The following is a 23194-nucleotide window of genomic DNA, read 5'->3' as shown; positions in this document are numbered from 1 at the left end:
GATTTCGAGTCCAAACATCTGGAGGGCACCAGAATGGGGGAGGCTGCCTTCTAGACCCAGTGTGGTGTAGTGGTTAAGAGCGGTGGACTCGTAATCTGGTGAACCGGGTTCGCTTCCCCGCTCCTCCACATGCAGCTGCTGGGTGACCTTGGGCTAGTCACACTTCTCTGAAGTCTCTCAGCCCCACTCACCTCACAGAGTGTTTGTTGTGGGGGAGGAAGGGAAAGGAGATTGTTAGCCGCTTTGAGACTCCTTCGGGTAGTGATAAAGCGGGATATCAAATCCAAACTCTTCTTCTTCTTAAACAGATACAGCTCTGAAGTTTGAGTGGCGTGTGTCTTGGGGATAAAGGGGCCTGTTCACAAGATGTTTTGTTCCTGAACCGTGTGGCTCTTGTGCTGTTAACCCCCTTCTAAACGAAGGACATAGAAGCTTGCACTTAGATTTAAAAAACCACACGAAAAACCCCAAATAACAGGAAGAGAAAATATATCTTCAATAACTGAAATAGTAAAGTGTGGAGACTTTACACATTTATGCATGCGTTCCTGTGCACAGATTATTTTGCCCCAGTCTGATCATTTGTGGATTTTTATTTATTTTTTAAACTAGATTTAAGAAGGGTTGGGAGCAATGCATGACTGGGAAGGGGCTAATGTGGGTGGATGGGTTCAAAATATGATGGGCTGTTTTGGGGCGGGGGAGGGAACTGGAAGAAGAACTCCTACCTCATTTTCCAGCCAGTGCAACCCAAACTTCCTCTGGCTCATAAGCCTCTAAATGACTTCAGGGTTTTGTTTCGTTTTCCTGCCTTAATGAGGGCCAGGAACTTATTTTTTACACAATGAAAGTCAACGTTGCTCAGGGTTCACCGTGAGCAGCAACCTCTCGTCCTGTTTGATCCTGTTCTCACATTTGACCTCAGAAAAGTTCTGCCGGAGCTTTTCTCCCTGCGATTGCTGCACTCACAACACAACTCTATGTGTGGCGGGTTGTTCCATCTGAACACGCCATTCATACTGGGTCGCCATCATTTCTCCACAAATTGTGTTCCAGCCACCGCCATAAATAATTTCTGGACCAGCTAGCAAGTGAGGCATTAAATTTCAGTTTCAGGAAATATAGGGTCAGGCAATGAGCATCCTATATGTTTTTTAAGCCCTCTGCCCCCCAGGTTTCTAGAATCAACCCACCCTGTTCCACTGCTCCCCAAAACTTGTGCAGATTCAGATGTTGCTGCTGAGAGGGAGGTTGGAGGAGCTCAAACATACATGTGCAATCACCTGTGTGCACCCAGAGATGCTCTTTGCAGCATCAGCTGATCTTGGCAGAAATGCTTGCAACTTCTTTTTTGAGATGGTCATTCATTGTGCATGCCCACACCTGCGTTCTTAGGATTATTGAGGGCATCAGGTGGAAATCGCCAGCTTTTGGCCTTCCTTCCCCCATGAAAGGCGTCCTGTACTGTTCTCTGCCCATTTTGCAGATGCAGCTAGAAGAGGAAGAGAATGAATGGGCTGCAGCCTTCCAGAAGGTCGTTCCAAGTTAGTAGGCCGTTGGTAGCTAGTCATGGGGGAGCCTTTGCCCGCAGAACCTGGGTGAACTGCTGGCTGTCAAAAGTAGGCAGACCTGGAGCGAGGATGACCTCAGGCAGATTTCTGCCTCCAGAGAGGCCAGTTCTGAATCCTCTTCTCCGTCAAAGCAAAGAAATCAAAACCTCCTTGCAGGCAAAGAAGCAGCACTTCACAGCTCATTTATTTGTTATTTATTTAGAAAGATTATTACGCTTTTCCTTACAAAATAAATACAGCGGACGCTTGGGTTGCAAACGTGATCCTTGCGGGATGCACGTTTGCAACCCTGCGTCTGCGCATGCGCGGGTTGCAAGTCAGCACTTCTGCACATGTGCAAAGTGCGATTTAGCACTTCTGCGCATGCACGACCACCGAAACCTGGAAGTAACCTGTTCCGGTACTTCTGGGTTTTGGCAGTCCGCAACCCACAAAAACGCAACCTGAAGTGGCTGTAATCCGAGGTATGACTGTACATGCAGCCATATAAAAACACATGGAGTTGGGGGTTCTAGCTTAGCTTCCCCTCCCCACTCTGCTCCTTTTCTAGGTCATTTTGAAAGTGCAGGGGAGCGTTCAAAAGTCAAAAGTCGATTCCTGCACCTGCAGCCTGAAGTGGTATAGTCATCTCCCTTGTGTCAGGACTCTCCCACTTCATACCACCGGCTGCTCTCAGGCCTCGGATGTCGTAAGATGCGTTTTTGTGTGTTAGCTGTGGCCGTACTTGAGCACTTTTGAGCACTGGTTATGCGCTGGAGCTGTCGAGGGGGTGCAATACCCCTTGTGAAGTGTGGTTGGCTTTGAACGTCAGCTGTTGACACTGAAAGCTCAGTTTGTTGCCACCAGGAGCTGAAGCTAGCATTTCTGGAGAAACCTGCGTGCAAGGGGACCATAGCAGATGAGTCTCGCATGGGTGGGACCTCACACCTGCCCTGTGTCCTTGGGGAAGGTTAGACGTATCTCCTTTGCATGCAGAAGGTCCCAGGGTGAAACCCAGGATCGGGAGAGACTTCTGCCTAAAACCTTGCAGAGCCGCTGCCAGATGTTGTAGACAGTACTGAGATACATGGACTAATTGATTCATAGAATCATAGAATTGCAGCATCCTGTACGCTCAGTCATTACAAAAGAAATAAATTAAGGGAGGACAGGGGAAGGTAATCTACAGCCCTGTCGATCCCGAACAGCACCCCTGGACCATGTAAAAGGTTTCGAGAGTGAGCTTGCAAGTACAACTTCAGTCTTCCTAAGTTAGTAAGACTTGGACAGTCAATTGAAATCCATTACAAGTTCTGTAGGGTGGCCTGGGCTCCCAATTTCCCAGCAACCTTAGTTGCAAACCTGAGCTGCAAAGCTGAAAGTTTGTGATAGAGGAGCTCCCTGTTAGCAGAGTAGCTATTGCAACTCCAGCAATCACTGTATTGTTCGCTCTATAAGACGCACCTAGTTTTTGGAGGAGGAAAACAAGAGAGAAAAATTCTGAATCTCAGAAGCCAGAACAGCAAGAGGGATCGCTGTGCAGTGAAAGCAGCGATCCCTCTTGCTGTTCTTGCTTCTGGGATAGCTGCGCAGCCTGCATTCACTCCATAAGACGCACACACATTTCCCCTTACTTTTTAGGAGGGGAAAAGTGAGTCTTATAGAGCAAAAAATACGTTATATTAACTTTATATGAGATGATGTTTTCTCAGCATGAAATACTTGCATGGAGGCAAGCCAGGGAGAGGCCGAAAGGATTTCAGATCTTAGCAGCATTGCTTGTGTGGATGCTTTGGGCTCACAATTCCACGCAGCCATGACCATCTTAGACCCGGTATTGTCATGCTCAACCTAACCTACCTCGCAGGCTTGTTGTGAGGATGTACTGGAGAGGGAAGACCCTTTAAGCTCCTCAAAGGACAGGTTGGATATCGTAATGAAGGTTTATTATCAGCTCTGCATAAGACTGTTTTCCCAGGTTGACGCTGTTTCGTGGTGGCACAGCTGGAGATAATCTTAACTGCTATAGGATTCTCACCGGACCAGCTGTGGTTTGTGTTAAATTAGTGGTGGTTTTGTTGCCACTACCGCAATAAACGACTTCAGCGATAGTTTACTAGTGTTTCCCCTGGGGGGGGGGGCTTGTAAAAGACAACACAGTCAGTTCTGCCCTGCACCATCCATCTGTCTTCCTGGGCATAAAATGTTTGGTACAGTGTCTATTAGAAAATGCACCATTCTCCCATGATTCTTCACTCAGTGCACAGGAATAGGGGTTAGTTAGCCGCTAAATTTATTAACATGGAAGCAAAGCAAGAATTGCAACTGTTGTTTGAACCCAACAGAAGAACCGAATCGTCAAAAGTGCCGAAGTTGTTTATTGCAGGAGTTGCAAAGGGGAGGGGTAAACCCTAATTTATTCCTTGATGGCTTGCTAAAAGTGCGTCCATTCACACCGTTGCTTTCTCACCAAGTGGTCAAGTTTCTCAGTCGCTTTGGGATGGCGGTTTGAATCACTGGTCATTTGGCCAAGGTGAAGTCTTCAAAAAGTGAACTGTTGGAATTCTACCAAACTTTTCAAATGACCCTGTTGCACACAGAGCTCTCAAAACATCTGAAAACCATGGGGTCGGGGAGGAGGGATCAATTGAGCTGGCGGCTTCCCACAGATTAAGTTGCATTTGGCTCTGCCACATAAAGGAATCTCAAAAAAATTGCTTTTGTAAAATGAAGTGGTTGCACTAAATTTCCCCCTATGGCACTTGGATGTCCACTTCTGCTGAAGAAAGGTGAGAAAACAGCTATTCGAATCCACACTGAAGCTTTTCAGCTATCTTGACAATCAGGTCCTCCACATTAATGGGGTTAATCTTTGCACGCCACTGAAATTCAACAGGCTTAAGGTGGCACCTCCTACACTGGCCCTATGCAGAGTTAGACTGGGCCTAAGCCTAGTGAAATCAAGGAGCGCTGAAGCTTCGAATTCTGCCTTAGACTGGACTGTTAGTCGTATTCAAATCGGACGGCACAATGTGCTTTTGTGCTCGATGCCACAATAAGGGCTACAGATGGAGAAACAGTCCTATCCATCCATCAGAATGTGCTTGGGCCCTGTTCTTGCCATGCGCTCTTGGAGAGACCAACCTAGGAAAGACCCAAGGGCCTTTCCTCCGTACCAGGAGCATTTTAAGTTGAGGACAAGACTGCCACATACAAAGCTAGCATACCAGTATAATTCAGCAGAGCGGGGTGGGGTGTGTGCGGAGGAATTTATCATCTTGCTACTGTAGTTCTCCAAACCTACGGAGATCAAACGTCACTTCCTAGAGCGATGCATTCGGAATTAAAGACAATCACCCTGAACATGGTTCCCATCACTGGGGCGTGGGCACACACATCTGCCACCCCCATCAAAGTGGACCAGGGGCAGTTCTGTGAGAGAGATGGCGGGAGGAGAGGGGAGGCAATGGAAGCTGTGCTTTGGTGTGACACTCATGTGCTTCCATGCGTCCAAGGAGGCCTGCCCCCACGATACATTCTCGCCCATATATCCGAAACCATCTTTCCTTTTCCCCTCCCACTGTATCCCTTTCTTCGTGGTACCCATTCCCGGGCATCTCCAAATGTTGTTTTGAATTGTTTCTTTTTTCCTTTTTTTGTCTTTTTATTTCTTCTTTCTGATGCCAGGCATTAATGCATAAGTGTATTTTGAAAAGTTAAAATGGGGAGGGGAAAAAAAAAAAGATTTTCAGTCTATCACTTGTAACCATATATAAATAAATATATATAAATATATATTAAAAAGTGTTTATTTGCAAAAAAAGAAAAAGGAGAAAAAAATCCAACACAAAAAATTAAAAAATGTTTTAACTGTAAACTCTCTTATAGACTTCTGATTTGTGACGACCTGTCCTTTTGGTAATCATTGACAAAATAATTCCTCAGCTTGAGTACTGTAATAAAATAAATATTAATATCGGCGCCACTGAAAACCCTTGAAGGGAGAAATCTATGTACTGTATGTATTTAAAAAACAACAACAACCCACAGCTGTATGAAATAAATGTTTATTGCCTTTTTTCATACTTGAGTTTCCTTGCTGCTGAAAAGAAAGCGTGGCAAAGCTTGACCCAAAGAGCCTTATGCACAATTACCGTAATGTATTGTGCTCTGATTCACAACTTTCAAGAGGTTTTTTAAGGTGGCATCTGCTAATGCATTCCTCTCACATACAACTACCAGTTACAGGACTGATTCACACATAATACTAAAAAAAAAAATCCTTCCAGTAGCACCTTAAAGACCAACTAAGTCAGTTCTTGGTATGAGCTTTCGTGTGCATGCACACTTCTTCAGATACACTGCATAATACTAAGCAATTCTTCTCCAACCTTGTGCCCTCACGTTGTGTAGGACTGCAAATCCCACCAATCATGGCCGATGGTCAGAGATGATGGGAGTTGTAGTCCAAAATCTCTTGAGGGACCTAGGTTGGGGACGCCTGCACTAAACAACGGAGGAGCCTTCAAAGGTCATCACATCCATGTTCTTTCTGTTCCCCATTTGATGGACACCTGTCATTCATGGACTGAAGCAGCGGCGTAGCGTGGGTTGTCAGCACCCGGGGCAAGGCAAGTAATTTGCGCCCCCTAACCCCTAACCTGCCTCCGCTGCCAGCTTCTTCTTGCTGCTGCCTGGTCTGGTCTGCTGTGGTTCTCTCCCGCGCTCAGTGCTGCGCTGGGCGGCCGCTGCACTGTCCCTCCCCCAGATAGTCCCTCGCTCTCTCTCCGCACTGCACACCTGGCACAGTGGGCGGCGACCCGGCGGCTCGGATCGGATTCACACAGCCAGCACTGCGGTGAGAGAGAGTGAGCCAGGTAGGGGCAGAACTGCGAGTGCGAGCGCGCCCCCCAGATGTTGCGCCCGGTGCAGCCGGCCCCCCCTGCACCCCCCACGCTACGCCACTGGACTGAAGCCAACCATCGTTTGCTGGATTTTCTGAACTGCTGGAGGTCTGCTTATTTCCAAAGGATTGGAAACGAGCCTGTTTTTTTCAAGCTGATTAAGATGAAATTGCAAACCATGGTTTGCCTTAAAAGGAGGAGGGCCCGAAATTGCCACACGTCAGAAAGGAATGGATCTCTGGCTTGCTCTTTCTCTGTGCAAATCCAAGTGTTTCACCACATGCCATTCAAAGTTACACGCCATTTAAATTAGGCGCATTTTGTATCTTGAGTTGAACTGGTAAAGTGAACAGGTTCCTTGCTGCTAGAGAGAGCTGAAATCCCGCTGAAATCCTTGTAACATTATGGTCTGGATCACAAATAATGCTAAGGCATAGCATGTTTAATAAATCACAGATTAACCACAAACAGACAAAAAGTTTGCTTTACAGTGGTGCCCCGCAAGACGAATGCCTCGCTAGACGAAAAATGCGCAAGACGAAAGGGTTTTTCGTTTCTTGAGTTGCTTCGCGAGACGAATTTCCCTATGGGCTTGCTTCACAAGACGAAAACGTCTTGCGGGTTTGCTTCCTTTTTCTTAAAGCTGTTAATGCCCGGGGAATCCGCGCTCCGCAAGACGAAAAAATCGCAAGACGAAGCAACTCGGCGGAACGAATTAATTTCGTCTTGCGAGGCACCACTGTATTTTCCATCTGCTCCTGCCTTATGCTTAATGTAGTTTGGTGAGCTTCCAGGGTGGGGTGCTCAAACAAGCCATAGTTAATGAAGAGTGCTAGGTTCACCAAACCATAGTTAAAGGCTTGTAAGCCAACAACCAACCATGGTTTCAGACGGTGGTTTGTTGGCAGTAAACAAACTGGGCAGGGTTCACACATAATGTTAAGCCAGAGTTCCATAAATTATTGTATAATAAGCCATGGTTTACTGATTTCTGCAAACCAGGCCTATTTCCACCCAAATATTTTTTTTTAAAAAATGGTGCAAAATGCAGGCAAAGCTGCTGGTAGAGTTTTCTAGCGGCAAATTCCATGTGTAAGTCGCCTTTTACATTTTTTATAACCCCTCTGTACGCTGTTGGTTGAAGAACGAGAAGCACTCGAGAGAGAAAATTGATGCGGCTTTTCCATCTGCTTCCTGCAGCCGAAGCCTGACAGCTGTCCTGAAAGCCTGTAGTTGTAAAAACCAAAGCTGTTTTCGTGGAATAGACATGGCGCATCAGGGAATGGGTGGCTGGAGCCAAACAGCGGCGCCTGATGTGTTGGCGTTGAGGCGGCAGCATCAGGTGGAAGCTGACGAGCTCGCAACTCTCCTGGGGATGAACTGGGAACACGAGAGGGGTCTCTCGGGAGATGTTGTTCTTGTCGTTCGCAACAAGGGGGCATGGATGGGAGGGCACAGAAATGTTTCTGCCTAACGCCAAGCACTTGTTTGTTTGCTGTGCCGCTGGGAAGCTTGCCAATCTGGCAAAGACTGACGATTCTTTCTGACGCTGACCATGGCACCGCAAAAATTAAATACACCACCGTGGGGTTTTCAGGGGAGGGGGCAGGAATTATTGCAGAGAGCACTGAAAAGAAAATTGGAATCTATTCTATTACCGCTGTCAGCATTTACACAAGGCCTTTCCATTCACACCAGGCTTCTTGCATAGCTCGGTTGGTTAGAGTCTGATGCTAGTAATAGCAAGGTCGCAGGTTTGATCCCCGTATGGGGCATGTTCCTGAATGGTAGGGGGTTGGACTAGAATCAGGCCAGCAAACTTTTTCAGCAGGGGGCTGGTCCACTGTCCCTCAGACCTTGGGGGCTGGACTATTTTTGGGGGGAGGGGGGATGAACAAATTCCTATGCCCTACAAATAACCCAGAGATGCATTTAAAATAAAAGCACGCATTCTACTCATGTAAAAACACCAGGCAGGCCCCAAAAATAACCCAGAGATACATTTTAAATAAAAGGACACATTCTACTCATGTCAAAACATGCTGATTCCTGGACCATCCGTGGGCTGGATTTAGAAGGCGATTGGGCCAGATCTGGCTCCCGGGCCTTAGTTTGCCTACCCATGGACTAGATCAGGGATCCCCAACCTTCGGCCCTCCACATGTTTTGGACTACAATTCCCATCATCCCTGACCACTGGTCCTGTTAGCTAGGGATCATGGGAGTTGTAGGCCAAAACATCTGGAGGGCCGCAGGTTGGGGGTGCCTGGACTAGATGATCGTCGGTGTCCCTTCCGCCTCTTCAGTTCTATGATCTTCTACATGAAAGAATATAAAGACTTGACATACCAAAAAGAAAGAAAAAACAAACTGCAGGTACCACCTTAGATTACACTCTTAATGGGCCGCAAGTTCTCATTTTTTACTTTGCAGTGTTTTCCATGGAGAGATTGAACCTTACCTTGTAATACTGGTTTAAATAAAGAGAGTTATATTTATTTGGCTTGCTTGCCATTTGTGTGCCAATCAGAAGGTCGAAGGTTCGAATCCCCACGACGGGGTGAGCTCCCGTTGCGCGGTCCCTGCTCCTGCCAACCTAGCAGTTCGAAAGCACGTCAAAGTGCAAGTAGATAAATAGGTACCGCTCTGGCGGGAAGGTGAACGGCGTTTCCGTGCGCTGCTCTGGTTCACTAGAAGCGACTTAGTCATGCTGGCCACATGACCCGGAAGCTGTATGCCAGCTCCCATGGCCAATAAAGCGAGATGAGCGCCGCAACCCCAGAGTCGGCCACGACTGGACCCCATGGTCAGGGTTCCCTTTACCTTTTACACATAGAAGGCACCTAAGTTGAGACGCTGCTACACAGAGGAGGCAGGTTAGAATTTCTCCTCATGCTGAGGGCATTCCTCCAAGGTGAGGGATCGTGGCAATCGGTGATTCGATCAATAGGCAAAAAGTTGGCTGGGTGTGTAATGGATATGCAAAATAAAGAGGGGATTGATCTCCAGGGTCCCTTTGAACTGTACAATTCTTTGATTCTATGAAGTACCATCAGCCAATCATGGGGTTACAATAGACCATTCTACATAGTAATTACAACCCACTCCATTAAATCTAAGCCAGTCAGATGTTCAGATTTTACACAAAGATTTCAAACTACATCTGTGCCAAGAACCTTTCAACTCCTCAATATAGTGCTCTTATTCATTAACTTGCAATGGCGCATTGTGGTTATCCATCACTGATTCCCGCATTATTCTGTCAAGTCCATGTGCTGGCCATAGCGGGGGCAGTGTTCTTTTTTAATCTATAAACTTCAACATCCTTTTCCAGTACCTCTTGATTCATTAACTTATTCATTAGCTGGATTCCCTTCTTATCCAAGAACAAACGATTAAGTGAAATAGTTCCACGTAGAGGATTCCCTGCATTCCTTTGACGGAGATGTCTGTGCTTTTGTGCCAAGCTAAAAACTACCACGAAAATGGGCGTCTTTAAGAAAATGCAGTTTTAAGGAAACAAGAGTTTTCTCCTCTGTATGTTCTCACCTTTGTGCTCTAAGTGCGGCACGAGCTTTCATGGAAAACGGCCTGTTTCATGAGAGGCATTTGTCGGCGCATTCAAGACGTCTCTCTCACAATTCCCATCAGGCCACTGGGTGGCGTTCTTGACACGGCTTCTAAGGCATTGCACAAAGGCTACAGTGACTGGTCACAAGAAATCTCAATTCTCCGCTTCTTCAAAGCTAGCTCTAGCTGTGTGGTCTTTGCTAGCTTTGCACCTGGGATAGCTCAGTTGGTAGAGGGTTGTGGTTTGAGTCCCACCTTCAGCAAAAGATTACTGTCTAGCCAGGGGTTGGGCTAGATGATTGTCGTGGTCCCTTCCAACTCTACAGTTCTATGTTTCTATGAAAGGCACTGGCCTTTCTCTAATCCGGGAATGGCAGTGCTTCACAGAAGCAGAGATGCACCTAGGGGTCCTTTGTGCCGTTAGAGGAAGAATGACCGGCTGGGAGGAGCACAGAAAGAAGAAACGTCATGGTGTGTCTGCAGCAGCACAACCAGGCCCCTTCATCTCCCCCAGCTGCAACAAAACATGTCTCTCCTGCATCAGTCTCTACAGCCACAGCAGGTACTGTAACTCTCAGACAGTTTGACTTCACTCCCAAAGGCGTCCTCTTCCATTGTCTCCCAAGACAGATGGATGCCTATATATATATAATATAATCATCATCATCATCATCATCATCATAATACAGTGGTATCTCTGGTTGCAAACGGGATCCATTCCAGAGGCCCATTCGCAACCTGAAAAGAACGCAACCAGTGTCTGCATGTGTGCACGGGTTGCTATTTGCTGCTTCCACGCATGCGCATGACATCATTTTGCACATCTGCACATGCGTGAGCGGTGAAACCCGGAAGTAACCCTTTCCGGTATTTCCGGGTCGCCGCAGGACACAACCTGGAAACGCTCAACCTGAAGCAAACGTAACATGAGGTATGACTAATCATAATTTATACCCCTCCCTTGTTGGGTGGCTTTCAATAAGAAATTAAAAATACATTAAAACATCAGTCATTAAAAATTTCCCTAGCTGCCCTGGACACAGAATTGACCTGCGCCTCCATGGACAGCTCTGAGTCCAAAATGACTCCCAGGCTGCGCACCTGGTCCTTCAGGGGCTCAGTGACCCCATTCAGGACCAGGGAGTCCTCCGCACCTGTCCACCCCCTGTCCCCCCAAAACAGTACTTCTGTCTTGTCAGAATTCAACCTCAATCCGTTAGCCGCCATCCATCCTCCAACCGCCTCCAGGCACTCACAGAGAATATAATATATATATTATTGTAGGAAGGGGGATATTGATTTGTTCTTGTTTTGTTCTTTGTTACGTATTTCGTGTTCTTATTTTGTAGCTTCATGCTGTGAACCGTCCTGTGATCTTTGGATGAAGGGCACCATATAAATTTAATGAGTAAATAAGTATTCATTTGGTTACCCGGAAGCGAAGCCATGCTGGGCTTCAAAAACAAGAACATGCACTTTGGATAATATCCCCCACCCTATTTATTATTATTATTATAATTGCAAATATAGCAAAGGAAGAACAATCCAACTTCAGATTGTGCTTGGAAGCAGACCAGTCGCTGTTGGCGTTCTTTCAACTCAGGCGAGATACATTCCCTCCTAGTACTTCATAACAGCTGCATTTTATACAAGCTGCAGTTTCCAGGCCATCTCCCAGCCCCGTGTGCATTGCATTGCGGTAGTCCAGCTGTACATTTAAGGGAACCATTGCCTTGCCCTTTTGCTGTGCTCTTCTCCCAAATACCAGAGAAATTCTGAGAGCCGGACGACCGGTGGAGATGGCCTGGGTTTTAAAAAGGATATCTTGCATTGCCAAAGTGAAATTTCCATTATTCAAATCCTTGTGCCTCCTTAATTTGCATGCTGGTCTTCCTGTGCCCTCACGAAAGGCTATTAATGGCTCCCCAGGACAGCTGCGCTGACAGTCAGAGAGATACCAGAGAGCAGGCTGTGTTGCCTGCTGCCTTCTTGACTTCAGCTGGCGGCATGTGTCTTTCCTGCAACAGCAGATAATATTCTATCAGCAGGGAGGGCGTGTGTATAAAAACAGAGGACTCTCTTGTTCCGGAATCAAGCAGAGAGCACCCTTCCTTTTGCAGGAACGCCTATTTTGCTTGACAAATGTCTGGCGTGTGTGTAATAAGAGTCTGTTTGGGAGAGATTGAACGCTTTGGGCTCCAGAAACCCAGTGGCTGGTTAGACACCTCAACCCCATTCACAACTTGGCGGCATAGCTGTCAAGCGTCCCTTATTTGGCGGGACAGTCCCTTATCCCAGCGCCATGTCCCGCTGCTGTCCCTTATTGACGAGGCTTCGTTTGGCTACTGCCTGGGCTTTCTGCCTTTGGCTCGGAGGGGCTCAGAAACTGAACATACCTGTGCCCTGAAAATCCCTTATTTTGACTGCTGATCCCTTATTTTTGAGGCTGCTGGTCCCTTATTTTCAAATCTGTAAGTTGACAGCTAGGCTTGGCGGAATAATTTACGGAACGCTCCAAGCTGCAGAGATCAGGAGCTCCACATTGGTGCTCCCCCTTCGAGGCCTCGCCCCACTGCTAGGCCCCTATGTGGGGACACAGCTGTGCTATATAAATATCTTCAGCAGATCTGGGGGGGGGGGTTGAGGGCAGGGGGGACTAAGTCTCCACACTCTGCATCTTGTGGGTCATTGGTCAGCCAGGGAGACGAGAATAACAATGCAGCCCTGTGCTCCCGTTTCCTCCCCCCCTTTTTATTAACATATAAAACACATACATATACATTTACACAATACACGTACACAACACACTACATAATTTTCATAACATAACACATACCTACATTACTCTATATAATACCTACCTATACCATACATATCAACATACCTACGCACCTACCCCACACGGACACCCACCAAGTGACTTGACTTCCAGCCATTCTTGTTACGCTACTTTATTTTTCTAACTAGCTTAAACGCATTTCATTATTTCTTTAACCTCTTCTTTTATCTTAACTTTACTCTCCTTTCACTCTAATCATTTTCTGGATTCACTCAGTATCTGTCAGAAATCCTACTTTTTCCACATAAATTTTGATGTATTCCTTAAAGATAGCCCACTCCTTATTCACTTTTTGTACCATATCTCCTCTTATCCTCCCTATTAGTTCGGCAATATGGAAGTATTCCATCATTTTAGATAACCAGTCTGTTTTAGTTGGGACGCTGCAGCTTTTCCAATTTTTGGCAATCAATAACCTTGCCGCCGTAGTTGCATACATAAATATTGGTCTGACCGTTCTTTTTATTTCCTCTGACACAATACCTAAGAGAAAGGATTCTGGTTTTTTTTCAAATGAAAATCTAAACATCTTTTTCAGTTCATTATAGATATTTTCCCAGAATCCCACTATCTCTTTGCACTCCCACTAAATATGTAGAAAGGTTCCTGTGCTCCCGTTTCCTAAAGGGGTGGGGTAAACTCTGTTTCCATCCGAGGGCCGGGTTCTCTTCTGGGCAACTTTCCAGGGGCCACATGGCAGAGGCGGGCAAGGCCAGCAGCAGATATAAATGTCCCCTTTGTACAGTAGGATACTTTCTGCACTCGCCTCCTTATCTTCCACCCACCAAGCAAAAGGCATTATCAGAATTCAAGGACGTGTTTCGGCCAAGCAAAGGCAACCCAAGGAAGGTGTGAAGCAGGGCTGGTGGTTATTGCCATGGGAGACAGCACCAAGGGCCAGGTGAAAAGGGTTAAGGGGCCACATTGGGCACCCAGGCCAGAAGTTTTCCCCACTTCTAAAGGAATTTGGTGGAGACCTCTGGCTGTGATTGGCTAAGCTGAGGAACAGAGAGGGGAGGCGCTGTGCTCCTGCAACTGTGGCGATAGTGGTGAGCAAGCTTATTGTTCAGAGAAGTGTCTCCTGTGAATGAGGAATTTGTGATACACAGCATGTTACTGAGGAACGCCATTAAGATTTCTCAGAATAGTGTTTGCAATCCACTGGGCTAGATAACATCACGGGGATTCCTTTAAAGAAAGAAAAGTTACGTAGTAGATGCACATTTAACAATCACTTAAAACCTACAAGAGAGCCATTGTGTGGCCGTGGTTCGGATGCAGGATCGGGACCTGGGAGACCAGTGCTCAATGCTCACTGAGTGTCCTTAGGCTAGCCACAGTTTCTCAGCCTAGCCTACCTCACAAGGTTGTTTTGAGGATAAAATAGAGAAGGGAAGAACCATGCAGCTCCTAGGATGAAAGGCACAATATAAATATAACAACAAAAAACATGCATTACGCACCCGGTTAGGTTGTCTCTAACATATGTATCTACTAGCAAATATAAAAAACTGACAAAATATGTATTTTCTGTATATACACAGTGGTGTATACACAGTGGTGCCCCGCAAGATGAATGCCTCGCAAGACGAAAAACCCGGTAGACGAAAGGGTTTTCCGTTTTTCGAGGCGCTTCGCAAGACGAATTTTCCTATGGGCTTGCTTCACAAGACGAGTCTTGCGATTTTTTTCGCTCCCCCCCTTTTTCTAAGCCGCTAATAGCCGCTTAGCCGCTAAGCCTTTAATAGCCGCTAAGCCGCTAATAGCGCTAATCCACTAAGCCGCTAATAGGGGTGCTTCGCAAGACGAAAAAACTGCTAGACGAAGAGACTCGCAGAACGGATTATTTTCGTCTTGCGAGGCACCACTGTATAAACACAGCTTGAGAGGGAAGAATATATGACATATCAATTTTACAAATCCATCATGCTATTATTCAAATCACCTCAATCTACTCTAAATAGGTTGTACCAACCTCATGGGAACCCCATAAACCATGGAAGAAGTCTTTGTGCTCAAGCCCCATTGGAATGAATGGAGCTGCCTTAAAATGGACTGGTGGCAAGCTGTGTTTGGGCAATGGTTTAACCATTCAGATGAAATAGTTTCCCTCTAAACATTGGGGTTGGACTAGATGACCCTTGGGTCCCTTCCAATGCTATGATTTGGTCATGTTTACTTCCCCATAATAAACACGCCGAAGGTCTCAGGTGGAAAGTTTTACGGAATTAAGTTCCATGACAAACTAACCTGTGATGGTGACTTAGCTTGAATCATCCAGAATGGAAAGAAGTTCATTGCGCAAGCACTTTTTCCATGGTCCAACAAGCTGTTGAGGCTTAGAGCAGACAGCCCTCCAAAGACCACAATTCCTTTCCTCCCCGCCAGCCCAAGAAGATCTCAGCAATTTTGGTGGCAATGGAAAAGATGGAGCAACAGCAGATACAGCCCTTGTTTGCTTCTTTCCCCCCATTGCAACCCAAATTGGTGAAATTGGTCAGAAAAAAATAACTGTGGGACCAGATGACGCCCCCGAACTGGGGTCTAACCACCCTGCCCCACCCCAGCTTCCAGAGTGGGTGGCTTGGTGCTCGGTCCAGTATACCTGAAGGAGCGTCTCCACCTCCATCGTTCTGCCCGGACACTGAGGTCCAGCGCCAAGGGCCTTCTGGCTGTTCTCTCCCTGCAAAAAGCCAAGTTACAGGGAACCAGGCAGAGGGCCTTCTTGGTAGTGGCACCTGCCCTGTGGAACACCCTCCCATCAGATGTCAAAGAGAAAAGCAACTACCAGACCTTTAGAAGACATCTGAAGGCCGCCCTGTTTAGTGAAGCTTTTAATGTTTAATAGGTTATTGTATTTTAGTGTTTTGTTGGAAGCCGCCCAGAGTGGCTGGGGAAACCCAGCCAGATGGGCGGGGTATAAATAATAAATTATTATTATTATTATTATTATTATTATTAGAATCCTAGAACTGGAAGGCACCTGGAGGTTCATGTAATCCATGGGTAGGCAAACTAAGGCCCAGGGGCCGGATTCGGCCCAATTGCCTTTTAAATCCAGCCCACGGACAGTCCGGGAATCAGCGTGTTTTGACATGAGTAGAATGTGTCCTTTAAAATGCATCTCCGGGTTATTTGTGGAGCATAGGAATTCGTTCTTTCCCCCCCTTCAAAATATAGTCCGGCCACCCCCGCATGGTCTGAGGGACAGTGGGCCGGCCGCCTGCTGAGTTTGCTGACCCCTGATGTAATCCAGTCCCTGCAATGCAGGAATATGCAGCTGTCCCATACAGGGAATCAAACCTGCAACCATGGTATTATCAGCACCATGCTCTAACCACCTGAGCTATCTGGTCTCAGGTGTTATATGAACCTGGTTTTTGACAGCTTTCATACATAATTTCCAATTGACGAGGTTGGATAGATCTATAGACTTTTTTAAAAAAATAATAATTAAATTTTATTAGATGTTACAAAAAAAAGAAAAGGGAAAAAAAGAAATAGAAACAATACATAACCATATATAAAAACATTTATCTACACAATTTTCCAGAATGTAGACTAGAAAAGAAGACGAAAGAAAAAAGAAAAAGAATGAAGAGAAAAAATACTTTTCATAATCAATAATTCCAAATTCATACTTCAAACATTACAATATATAAATCCTAGTTAAAATCCTTTTTTTGGTTTTGGTGGCTCTCCTCCTTAGGAACATCCTTGCTGGGATTTAACGGCCTAGGAAAATAAGAAGCTGCCTTAGGGTTGAACCTGAGACCTTCTGCCTGCAAAGCAGCTCTTCTGCCACTGTACTAGCCTAGTTGATATTCCTGCATTGCAGGGGGTTGGACTAGATGACCCCTGGGGTGCCCTCCAACTGCAGTTCTTTGATTCAAAGCAAGTTGGTGCTGCAGGTGGGAATTAAATACACTGGCGCAGGGGACCTAACAGTACTCCGCCAAAGTCAGCATGCTCAGATTCAGCGGGGGCAGGGGGCGGAGAGGGGCTCTGCCTTCTCCCTGCTGATAAGAAATCCACTCATCTTCTTGACCCAGGTTTGAGATCTGTAATGCCAAGCAAAGCATAAACCATTCCTAAGGATGAAAGAGTCATGCAGGGCCAGGGCCTTTTCAGTGATGGCTCCGACCTGGTGGGATGCTCTGTCCCTGGAGACCAGGGTCCTCCTTCCGTCGGGCCTGCAAGACAGAGCTATTCCGCCTGGCCTTTAATTTGAATTCAGTCTGATCTTTTATTTCCCTTCTCTTCCTTCCCCCTCCCCTTTTATGAAGATCACTCACTCTGAGACCCCACAGCTAATTCTCCCCTGGCCTCCTCGCTGGCCCAAGTAGGACCAATTCAGCCAGCTAGCCCTGGAGATTATCTAATTGATTTTTTATTTTTGAATTTTATTGTTATTCATGTTTTTATACTGTATTTTATGCTGCTTTTATAATTAAGTGTTTTAAATTTGTTGTTAGCCGCCCTGAGCCCGGTTTTTGAACCGGGAAGGGCGGGGTATTAATAATAATAATAATAATAATAATAATAATAATAATAATAATAATAATAATTAAAGATTCACAGATTTGTTATACAGCCCAAGGCTCCTTGCAATAAGTAATCTGGCTACCTTTTGTTTTGTTTTTCAAGGTTTTATTTATACTTTTCAAGTTTATACATTTCGTTAGTTTTACAATCAATCTAACATTTCAACATTTCCTTCCCCTTCCTGTGGTTCCTTAAAATTTATTTTTAAATATCTCCTGCATATCCAAATTCATTAAATTTACTCATTTAATCATCTACCTTAAATATATACTCTTATGAAACTGCAGGTTATTACAATAATACCACCAATGTTTTTATCTGTTTGCAATTTATCTGCAAATATTCAACCAACCATTTCCGTTCTTTTATTAAAAAGTTTGTTATCTTGATTTCTTATTCTTCCGGTAAGTTTTGCCATTTCTGCATATTCCATATGTTTTTGTATCCATTCTTCCTTTGCTGGGACTTCTGCTTCTTTTCCGTTTTTTGGGCAAGTAGCAGGTATTTCTGTCCCTCTAATTCCCAAAAGAAAAGCTTCTGGTTTGGTTTGGTTTTTACAAAAGTGATTTCGAACATCCTTTTCCATTCATCGTACGTACATCATCGATAACCTGGCTACCTTTTGGGAATCATATGGAGATTTTCAGATCCAGGTAAGCAGGTATTTCAATATCCTCTGCTGGCCTTGGGAATGTTTGCGCCTGGATGAGAAAGACAAACAATGGAAGGCACTTTCAAGGAATGCCAGAAAGAGAGGTGGAAGCTGGAAGCTGGACAAAGGCTAATCAAACTAATAGTTTCAGTTTGCTCCCCTTTAAGGACTGCTCCAAGGCTGCATCGGCGGTGAAAAATTTAAGGTGGCAGGGAGAGAGAAAACGCCTTGTTCTCATATAAAAAGCACATTATTTAAAGTCAGGGGTGAAGAACAGTTTTCCATCTGAAATTGGGTAACTTTTGTGGAGGCAGGCGGGGGCCATGCCACTGATGGGTAAGGCCCTTGGGCACAGCCAGGCTTTTTGTTAGGGGGCTGGGCTTTTGTTAGGAGTAGAACCATGGGTGTAGCTAGTATTGGGGGGGGGGGGAGCTTTTTTTTTTTTAGGAAATCAAAGCTGTTGAGCTTTCTTGGGAAATCACAGGTAAAAATACCCCGTAAATAGGACATTGAGGGGGGCAGGCTTCTGCTGGAGGGGCAGAACATCAGATAACTGAGCACTTTCTATGCTTTTCAATAGTATTTGTGGATCTAAGGGGGGGGGTAGCTGCCTCCCTGCCCCCACCCCCCTTTGCTATGCAAATGGGTAGAGCCTCAGATTTGTATTTATTTTTTTGTGATGGGGGGCACGCTTCCCCCACCCCGACACGGGCATAGCCAGGATTTGGGGGGGGTGGGGGCATAACCGACGTGATTGGTCAGTTAGTTAAGTATTTCTATTGTTTTACTTGATCTGGGGGGAGGCACTATTCCCATGCCCTCTGCCCGCCTTGACTATGCCCATGGGTGAGGTCACGCTTTCCTAGGAGTAAGCCCCACTGAATTAAGTGGATCTTGTTTCTGAAGAAATGTACATAGGTGGCTAAAGCTCTAAATATCTTTTTAAGCTCAGCCCTTTCTTAAAATACAGAACGATTAACTGCTTGACGTTGGCATTTATTTAAGCAGAAGTAATGTCAGGCAATGATGCGCCGATCTGCCTTTTGGAACCAACCAAGAAACACCCAAGTAGCTCAGTCGGCAGAGCAGGAGACGCGTCGTCTTAGGGTCATTGGTTCGAATCCCGGGTTGGGCAAAAAAAAAGGCGCTTGGAATAGCGATGACCCCGGTGGTGCCTTCCAAATTTGGCTTCTATTATTCTCTTCTACCCAACTAATTCCTCTGCAAAGGCCGAACTCTTTCAGTTTCTATTCTCTCCCTTTGCGTAAAGCTCTGCTTTGGAGACCCTCCCAAGGCGCACAAAACTACAGTTCCCGTCGTGCACCGGAGAGCAAAGCTTCCGGGTGCTTGTAGTCCTCTTGCGCTCTCTCTTGCCATCGCATCGGGGGAGCGAGGCCCGCCTGGCGAACTACAACTCCCATGGTGCCGCGCGGCGCGCCTCCGCTTCGCCTCCCCTCTCTCTGTCTCCCTCTGCCTCTCCCTGCTCCGCGCTCCGAACAGCTGATCGCGAGGCGCAATGGCTGCAGCAACCGCCGCGGATGCGGGGCGCGGGACGGCGGAGAGCGAAGCGGGAGGCAGGGATCTCGGGGGCGACAGGTAAGAGGAGAGACCCCCCCCTTTGGCAGACGCCCCCCTTTGGGTGGGGGGGAAGGGAGGGAGGGAGCCCAGGTGTCTCTTCCCGCACGGGGGTTCCCCCGGGAGAGGCGCGCTCCGTTGCGCCTGGTTGCGAAGGGCGCCCGGGGCGGCTGGATGCGCGGAAAACGGAACCCCGGCCGGGCTGAGCTCGTTGGCAGGGCGCCCGCCTTCTGCGCGGATGGTCCCGGGTTCAATCCCCGGCATCTCCCGGGATTTGCGGGGAGCGGATCCCATCAGGAGAGCGGTTTCCCGTTGGCACAGAAAATGCCGAATTAGAGGGACGTCCTGGCAAGGGTGCCCACTTGAATAAAACATCGGGCGGGAGGTAAGCCCTATCCAATATAATCGTGGAGCAGGTACACCATTTGAATGGCCTTTCCTATCAACTTGGGCGGGGGGGGGGGAGTGGGGCTCAAATATTTCCTTTGCCCCCTGGCACCTTCCGTTGCGCACCTGAGCACTGCCTCTCTTTGGGTTTCAGTAGTGGCATGTGGAAGGGCTCAGTGGTCATGGAGTTGGAAGGTACCATGAGGGTCATCTTGTCCAACCCCCCCAGCCAGGAATCATTTGGGCCAGCCTGGGGCTCGAACCCACAACCTTGAGGTTTAGAGTTTCATGATCTAGTGACTGAACTATGTGGGAAGACTAGGAGCCCATTGGGGGCATACAATGGAGTTGGCGAGTTTGGTCTCTTACCAGGCACCCCCAAACTCAACCGTCCAGCTGTTTTGGGACTACAACTCCCATCATCCCTAGCTAACAGGGCCAGTGGTCAGGGATGATGGGAATTGTAGTCCCAAAACAGCTGGAGGGCTGAGTTTGGGGGATGCCTGGTCTCTACCATAGGAACCAACTCCTAGGGGCCAAGGTCCCTTTGCCCCCCCCCCAAAAATGCCCCCCGAGTTGATGGGCATTGCCATTCAAATGATGTGCATGCGCTGCGTCATGTGATTGATTACATGGGGTGGGGTTTACCTGCCCCCCTCAATCTTTTATTCAAGTTGGCCCCACCTTGTGCGTGCCAAGAATGGAGGCCCAGAGGGGCACCAAAAATGCATCTCTCACCTCTGGCTCACACTCCCTGGACCTTCCTTTGGGTGCCTTGGCAAAGAAGTACAAGGTGGGGGCAGCAGTCAGGATGACAACTTGGATAAAATATTTGCGGGGGGGGGGGAGGCGTGTAAGCCCTGCCCCATATAATGGATCACAAGCCACATAGACAATTTGAATGGCAATGCCCATCAACTTTCTTGGGGGGGGTGGCCTCCTGAAATACTTTGGGGGGGGCGAAGGGTTTGTGCAGGGAGTTTCTTGAAGGAAGAAGAGGAATTTAGGCAGGAATTTAGGAGGAGAGATTTAGACAGGCTAGGAGACCTGAATTTCACATAACATGTCGAAAACAACCGGGCACTTTTGTTTCTAAAAATACCAGTAACTTTTGACACCTTAAAGACTAGTCAGCTTTATTAAGGATTAAACTTTTTTGCAGAGTGGACCCAATTCATCAGATGTAGCACACTTATTCCAATTTAAATTCTGTACGTCTTTATAGTGCCACAATGTCACGACAGCAGACTTGACACGCTTTGAATTGTGTTTGCAAGTTTTGTATGTATCTTTGTCCTCATCCGGTGCCGACCTTTGGGATAGGATAGGCGTTTAAACAAGCAAATAATACTGACCACCGCTGAGGTCAAACATTGCTCTTTCTGTTGCCACAAACTCTCTTCACACCAGAGCTGTAGCTGGGTGATCTTGCGCCCCTGGCAGAACCGTCCAGATTGCACCCCTAGGTAAAGGGACCCCTGACCATTAGGTCCAGTCGTGACCGACTCTGAGGTTGCAGTGCCCATCTCGCTTTAATGGCCGAGGGAGCTGGCGTACAGCTTCCGGGTCATGTGGCCAGCATGACTAAACCGCTTCTGGCGAACCAGAGCAGCGCACGGAAACGCCGTTTACCTTCCCGCTGGAGCGGTACCTATTTATCTACTTGCACTTTGACGTGCTTTCAAACTGCTAGGTTGGCAGGAGCAGGGATCGAGCAACAGGAGCTCACTCCGTTGTGGGGATTCAAACCACCGACCTTCTGATCAGCAAGCCCTAGGCTCTGTAGTTTATTAGCTTTTCTTTCTGCCTCTCCTCCAACCCCACCCCCCCTTCAATTCACCCTCTGTTTAAAACCATTTCTTAGAGGCAATAATCAACACTTATATTTATGGACATGTTTTTAGCCCATTTTGCGCCCCCCCAATCGCCTGCACCCCTCACCACCTCCTAGCTACGGGCCTGCTTCATACCGAAAAGCTCACTTGGAGCCTTTTGGCGGTTCCCTCACTACGAGAAGCCAAGTTACGGGGAACCAAACAGAGGGCCTTCTCGGTGGTGGCCCCCACCCTGTGGAACACCCTCCCACCAGATGTCAAAGAGAAAAATAACTACCAAACTTTTAGAAGACATCTGAAGGCAGCCCTCTTTAGGGAAGCTTTTAATGTTTAATAGGTTATTGTATTTTAGTGTTTTGTTGGAAGTTGCCCAGAGTGGCTGGGGAAACCCAGCCAGATGGGCGGGGTATAAATAAATTATTATTATTATTATTATTATTATTATTATTATTATTATTATTATTATTATTATATCTGCTGAGGTCACCAGTCCCATCCCAAGCTGCAAAGAGTAATTCCAAATGGCTATGGGTGTTGTTCGTTTGGCGGAAGGTCTAGCGAATGCAGTGCTCAACTAGCAGTGTTAGAAATTCGCCAGGCGCATTTTGCGACTGGCACAGGTCAAATTGCAACCACGTGGTGATCTCTGGGTGTCAGGCTCGCGACGGACATCTGCATCTGGCTGGTCCCTCCAGCTTTCTTTTGTTGCATTCATATCTCAAGGAAAACATGGTTCACCTCCCATCTTCACTTAATCCGCACAACGACCCTGTGAGGTAGGTTAAGAGGTTACGACCGACTCCAAGGTCACCCAGTGAAACTTCATGACTGAGTGGGGACTTGAACCCTGATCTCCCAGGTCCTAGTCTGACACTCTAACCTCTACACCACTCTGCCTTCCTAGAGTTATTCTGCTGTGGGCCAGCTCTGTAAATCAAGCAAGTGAATCAATATGGGGGAAAGCCAAATGTCACTTAGAGAAGGATCTGAAATGCCGTATGTTTCGGTCTATAAGACGCCCCCCCTGTATAAGACACCCCCTATTTGGGGGGACTCAGATTTAAGAAAAGATTTAAGAAAATGGGGGGAGATGGCTCAGAGTATAAGATGCCCCCTAATTTTTAAAGGGGAAAAACCTAGTCTTATACACAGAAAAATAGAGTATTTTCCTTGAGGCTTGAATTTGTTTTCTTCTGGATCGTTTCATTTGATGTTTTCATGCGTTGTAAACGGCTTTGAGATTTTTTCCCTTTAAAATATAAAGTGGTATAAAAATGATATTATTAATAATAAAAAATAATAACGGTAAATTTCACCACGAAAAGCTGCCTAGACAT

General features: G+C 46.7%; 1 protein-coding gene across 2 annotated transcripts in view; it reads left to right on the top strand.

Moving 5' to 3' along the window:
• The first annotated feature begins 19530 nt into the window (after positions 1–19530).
• UCKL1 (uridine-cytidine kinase 1 like 1) overlaps positions 19531–23194 on the top strand; it is a 69226-nt gene continuing 65562 nt past the window's right edge. For both annotated transcript variants that reach the window (XM_083744420.1, XM_083744421.1), the window contains exon 1: positions 19531–19656. In XM_083744420.1, coding sequence (XP_083600546.1) covers positions 19577–19656 — 80 coding nt within the window. In that variant the 5' untranslated portion in view covers positions 19531–19576. The remainder of the gene's footprint in view (positions 19657–23194) is intronic.

The sequence above is a fragment of the Podarcis gaigeae genome (assembly GCF_964106915.1).
Source record: "Podarcis gaigeae genome assembly, chromosome: 6".
Classification (NCBI taxonomy): domain Eukaryota; kingdom Metazoa; phylum Chordata; class Lepidosauria; order Squamata; family Lacertidae; genus Podarcis; species Podarcis gaigeae.
The sequence above is the reverse complement of the archived record's forward strand: the minus strand, read 5'-3'. Positions and strand labels throughout refer to the sequence as shown.